The 6,172-nt window shown below is 51.7% G+C and overlaps 1 protein-coding gene across 1 annotated transcript; it reads left to right on the forward strand.

The window, feature by feature from the left end:
* Positions 1-1,882: 1,882 nt before the first annotated feature.
* LOC132451678 (AT-rich interactive domain-containing protein 1B-like) lies at positions 1,883-4,688 on the forward strand. Its single transcript, XM_060044276.1, has 3 exons — positions 1,883-3,099; positions 3,546-3,717; positions 4,370-4,688. The coding sequence occupies exons 1-3, from the start codon at positions 2,231-2,233 to the stop codon at positions 4,679-4,681; spliced, it is 1,353 nt and encodes a 450-aa protein (XP_059900259.1). The 5' UTR covers positions 1,883-2,230; the 3' UTR covers positions 4,682-4,688.
* Positions 4,689-6,172: the final 1,484 nt, after the last annotated feature.

The raw sequence follows: 6,172 nt of genomic DNA on the forward strand, positions 1-6,172 counted from the left end.
CTAATGCATCATGAGAATCGCACCCTGAGGAACGGTCCCTTGTAACTGCAAAGTCCCCCCGACAACAGAGCATTTAAACGAAAGATACGCAGATCGTAACGCATCAATCACTCACACCACCATGATTATAATAATTACTCAGATGATTGCAACAACAAGCCCAAAGTTAAAGTGCATCGCGCAAAATCTGTTTACTACAATGCGTGCCAAAGTCCTAGCAGATAAAAAAAAAAAAAGTGAAACTAAAATAGGCTATGTGCAATTATTGCGGACAGCCAAAGAAAACAATAGACCCAGTGTGGCCAGCTGGGGAGAGCCAAGGCAGGGGGAAACTACCATCTGAACGGAGAAGGAGAAGGAACAGAGGCCACAGGTGCCTTCAGTCCGGTCGGGAAACCTTATTCTCTTTTTGTGTTAAGGACCACCTGGTCCGAGTGGGTCAATGTGAACCGAAAAATAGTGTTATGTGTGAAACATGTGTGTATTTTTCACCTGCAACATACCAGGGACCACTAGAGCCTGTGAAGAAACCCAGAGAGGTATTCATGAGATTTAGGCCTGGATCAAGCTTTGCTGGCAGTGTACAATTCTAATAAATCACATTGGGTTTGCTGATGATGACCATTAAAATGAATAAACCTAAAATATTACGTCAAACCATACCATTGGTGAGTGCAGCTTACAGAATCGTTTTTAATTTCAGAAAATTGCCTTGCCTGGTTTTCAAAATAAGTAGATTTTTGTATCGTGTGTTGGAATGCGCCGCCAAATTCCAAGAACGGCTTTATACTTTACTGTGCTGCCCTCTAGTGGTGGACAAACTCCACTGCAACAAACGTCAACGCATACGTTCAATTGAGGTTCGACTAATAAAACAAAACTAAATTGAAAATGTTTGCCTTTATGTTAATCCGATATATACCATTTTTGTACCTAATAGATAAATTAATCAATTAGCATTGATGAGATATTTCAACCGTAAACAATGAGCTGGACTTTCTATGATTTATGTGACATTATGTGACATTGAACTGTAACACCTTACTTACTTACTTACTTACTTACTTACTTACTTACTTACTTACTTACTTACTTACTTACTTACTTACTTACTTACTTACTTACTTACTTACTTACTTACTTAAAATAGAGAAAAGTCACTATTGCTTAGAGAGAAAGCACACATTAGTTCACCAATACAAACAAATAAAGCTGAAGTAGGTGTATCCTAATCAGTTAGGCCTACTAAAGGTTAACTCAAGCGTGTGATTTATATCTTTTGGTCTGTCCGACCTAACCTGTATTTAGAAATCAGCTCTGTGATGAAAGCCAAGCTCTGCCTTCTATGATGAGCAGAACAGCTGTCACTCGGTGTGTGTGTGTGTGTGTGTGTGTGTGTGTGTGTGTGTGTGTGTGTCTGTGTGTCTCCCTCTCTCTCTCTCTCTCTCTCTCTCTCTCTCTCTCTCTCTCTCTCTCTCTCTCTCTCTCTCTCTCTCTCTCTCTCTCTCTCTCTTTTCAGACAGCAATTGGAACACTATTTCTTACCATCTGTCTCACTACCGCCTGTGTGCCTGTCCGTTTGTCCGTCAGTCAAATCAGTTTGGAACATTCTGGATCCTACGGTCCTTTCTCTTTCCAAAACTCGATTCAAAACAATGGAAGTTGGCGTCCCTCGTCACTTCCTGTCTCCTCTCGGAGGGAGGAGAAGGGAGGGCCCCTAGAGGTTAACATTAATGCAACCACCGGGTCACCTGCGTAGGAGGACACCCCCCCCCCCCCCCCCCCCCCACCCACCCACAACCACCCACGTACTGCTCTAGATATAGCTCTGTGATGAAACGCGACCCCCCCCCCCCCCCCCCCCCACTGGGTTCCTGCAGGGGCCACGGGGCCACGAGGGCAGGGTAAGGCGACCGGGGCGATACCCCTAACAGTGCTAAATACTTCCATCCCTCAGGGCTCGCGTTGGGGCACCCTTATTTTAGCACCGACACACCGTTCCGACACGATACACTCCCGCACCAACCAACACACACCGCACACGAGTCTTTAGTGAGCGGCACGCCGGAAGGATTAACGAATCGGAGCCCGCTTTATGAGTTGACCACGCTGAGGGTGAGCGGACAGAAACCCCAGGAGGGCTCCGTCATTCCCGCGGGAACGTGTCTTGGAGTGTTTGGAGCATCCGGAGAGTTTGGAATTTTTTGGAGTGTCACATCAGACGAGGGTCATGGCGTCCGACCAGGCTACCAGCCAACCGACCACGACTTCCACCAATCAAAACCATCACACAACGCCGCCCGCCCCGGCTCCCGCCAATCAGAACCAACCCAGGACCACTCCTCGCGGCGAGACTGATCCTACATCAACGCCAGCGCCGGAGGGTGGAACCAGCGCGGGGACTGAGGCGGACCAATCGGAGGCGAGGGAGGCGTCAGGCGTCAAGACCGGGACTTTGCTCGAGACGGGGACGACGAGCGTCGCCACGGGGACCGGCCCGGGCGTCGGACTCCTCGTTTGGGAGGGGTTGCAGGCCCATGGAACGTGTCACAGGGAAGGCTCTGACGTGTTGTCAGAGCTGACTGAGGGCTGGACAGAGGTGGAGGTGGAGAGGAGGAGACGTGGCTCAATAGGGGGTGGAGGTGGTGCTGGTGGTGGATCAGAGGATCAGAGAGAACATGGAGGAGATAGAGGTGGAGGAGGGGGTAGGAGAGGTTCTGGGGCAGGTGGAGGAGTTGAAGGTGGAGAACCGACGGGAGAAGACAGAAGGGGTGGGGAGGTTGGAGGCTCCACTGAGGAGGTGGAGGTGGGACAAGATATACGATTTGGATCAGCCGAGGGTGGAGGAGAAGGAGTAGTTGACGGAGGGGGTGGAGGAGGAGGTGGAGGTGGCGGTGGACCTGCAGACCAAACGACAGCAGAACCCTGGGGTGGAGTAGACCGAGGCTCCACTGAGAAGGTCGCGGAGCAGGGTGGGGGATCCGAGACAGGACACCAAGGCCCCCACCCGGGCCCCAGGGAGGAAGAGGTGGTGCAGGGGGCCCCCCGGCAGACAGGCACCGGGTCCTGGGTGAAGAAGAAACTGCCCTTGGCCCCAACGTAAGGCCCGCAGCTTTGATTTGGTCACTCATATTTAATACCGAGTTTGGATTGCCTGTATGTTTAGCGGTGAAGCGACGCCAAACTTAGAGAGACACACATTTATGTGATGTGCTTAAAGGGCGTCATGTGTTGAGGTGTCCCTGAGCAAGAAACCTTACCCCTGCTCTTTCTGAAGAGCTGGTTTTGCCTTGCATGGCTGACACCGCCGTCGGTGTGTGAATGTGTGCATGAATGTTCGGCAATATTGTAAAGCGCTTTGAGCGCATGGTCAGAAATGCGCTGTGTGAATGCACTCCATTGACATTAAATGTCTTTCAAATGTGAGTCCATGCGTCGCACTCTGATGGCCTTGGTGCTGGAAGGAGGGCCTTCACCTCCAAGCCACTGCTCATCTGGTTCTGCGTACGTGCGCACCCCTCTAACCCTTCCCCCCTCTCCCCCAGGTCCGGGGGGCGTGAGGTGGCGCGCCTCACCGCCCTCTCCAGGAGACACAGCGCGGTGGGAGACCTGAAGGGTCGCTGGCAGGGCTGGGAGTCGGCCCACAGCCACACCCAGAAGCTCAACCCCTTCAGCGCGGGCTTCGACCCCCAGTACTCCATGTCGTTGAGGCTCCAGGTGGGCTGGGTTTGGGGGGGGTCCGCTGGGCTGGGTGGGGGGGGGCCGCCCGCCGGACTGGGTAGGGGTTTACCGGGAGCGTGTTGGGCCTCACCTCCTTCCCGGAGGTCTCCTACCTCGGAGAACGCCTTGGGAAGGATTCTTTGATGTGAGGAGTGCGGCGACAGCAGAGAGAGGGATTTCAGTGTGTGGGATATGGGTTTATTTCAAAGGTTTTGGATGAAACAGAAATACTTTGTCCAGCATGTTATTTATTTTTCTTCTCTGTGTTGTCGCTTTTTCTTGTTCATCGTCGCTGTCGTCTCCTCCTCCTCCTCCTCCAGGCGATTTTGATAACAGCGTCTGATTAATGCCCTAAATGTAAATGGGAATGAACTGAAACCGAACTAAAGGGGCGTGTTTAAAATAATATTATAAAATATTTCAGTTTAACGCTACAAAAAAGGGGCGTGTTTAAATGCGATATATTTCGTGTAACGTTACGAAAAGGGGCGTGTTTAAATTACAATACCGTCCCATGTAACGCTACGAAAAGGGGCGTGTTTAAAATGTGATAGATTCCCGTGTTGCACACTACGAACAAGCGTGTGGTTGAAGAGTCCCACGGGCCTCAACCCATCCACCCTAACCCCGCCTTGTCTGTGTCCTCCAGCCGGGCGAGGAGGGCTACGGCCGGCCGAAGGAGGGCACCAAGACGGCGGAGAGAGCCCAGCGTGCCGAGCGCCACATCCACGGCGAGATCGACGACCTGTGCCACGTGATCCGCCGCATGTCGCGGGAGGGCGACGAGGCGGACGGCCGGAGCTGCGTGACATTCGGCGCGCTGTTCGAGCGCTACGTGCGCGTCTCCGACAAGGTGGTGGGGATCCTGCTGCGGGCGCGCAAGCACGGAAAGGTGGCGTTCGACGGCGAGATGCTGTGGAAGGGACAAGACGACGCGGTCGTCATCACCCTGCTAGTGTGATGGGGGAAGAGGGAGGGAGGGAGGGAGGGAGAGGGAGGGAGGGAGAGGGAGGGAGGGAGATAGTTAGGAGACAGAGGCTACTCTCTCTCCATCTCTGATCTTGGAGTGAGAGTACAAGCAGATCTTCTCTGCTTGTTATACCTGAATTAGGAGGATGGGAATTCACTGTGTGTGTGTGTGTGTGTGTGTGTGTGTGTGTGTGTGTGTGTGTGTGTGTGTGTGTGTGTGTGTGTGTGTGTGTGTGTGTGTGTGTTCGGAAGACTCCATTCTGTAATTGAGAACAAGTTGTGTAATTATTTTTATGTTTTTCATTGCAATCATGTTAATTTGTCAAATAAAACGAACACAAACATGAGTAGGCGTTTAAAGCAAAAGCCTGAATGAAGCACAATGAGGAAGACTCCCACAAACACGAACCACAAGGGAATACAGTACTCCGTCTATGTTTAAAACTGTCTCTGTGTATGATCTAGTGGGCTCTGTGTAGCAGGGCCTTTTGTGTTTTCATGAGGAGATGCCTTCTGTTCACCAGCCACCAGAGGGCGCCTTAGGACGCAGTTCCCCTGTCGCCAGGGTGACCGCACTGCAGCCGCGGTCGGACAGCGCCCTCTCCTGTAAGTGGAGAGGAACTTGACGATGCGGGAGGTTTTTCTTGCTGGAAATCTGCGAGAGGAATGCATTGTTCTAGAGAGAGATGGGGAAGTTAAGTTATAATATTTACACACCTTCTCTGGCTCATATGAGGCTGCAGCTGATCTGTGGAATGTCTAGTGTGTGCGCGCGTGCGTGATTGCAGTTCAGTGACCGTGTTAGTGTGTTCTGTTATTCCTGCTCCGTGCGGAATGTTCCTGAACTTCAAGGTTACTTCAGGGGACGTGGAAAGTTCTAGTGAATCAACTCATCTCATCTCAATTTAGCGGGACCCGAGTTTACCACCACTTGTGATGCTGCAAAGGGGGTCGATTCTGAAAGGGATCATCGTGGACTTATCAATCCGCCGAGCCCTTTCAGAATCCCCCCCTTTGTGTCATCACTAGTGAGCACGGCCGCCCAGGTGTGTAGTGATGACGAGACTCCACGCTGCCAGCTGTTACAGTCCGCCCGGTGACAGATCGGGGAGTTATTTTCTATTCATGATGAATCGGTCCCTTTGTGTCATCACAAGTGGACAGATGGCATCAGAGGACTAACGAGCCTCACAGCCGGTGGTGGGATACGTGAGGGTCTTTAAGAATAGATCAGGATAATGGGAAGTGTGTGGTGGGGGAGATTCGCTGGTCCAGGTGTTGTGCGTGCTGGCACCCTGGGGTGCTCAGAGAACAGATGTAGGCCCTCACCTGTAGCTGCCGCTCTCTCACAGCTCATTGTACTTTGTTTATTTATGGTTAGTCATATTTATGTACTGTGATGGATCGTGGAATCTCCTCGCCGTACTGGCTCTCCCACTGCCTGAGATTTCGCCTCGCTAATATCGGTACCGTGATCTCACAA

This window comes from Gadus macrocephalus, chromosome 22 (genome assembly GCF_031168955.1).
Source record: "Gadus macrocephalus chromosome 22, ASM3116895v1".
Lineage (NCBI taxonomy): Eukaryota > Metazoa > Chordata > Actinopteri > Gadiformes > Gadidae > Gadus > Gadus macrocephalus.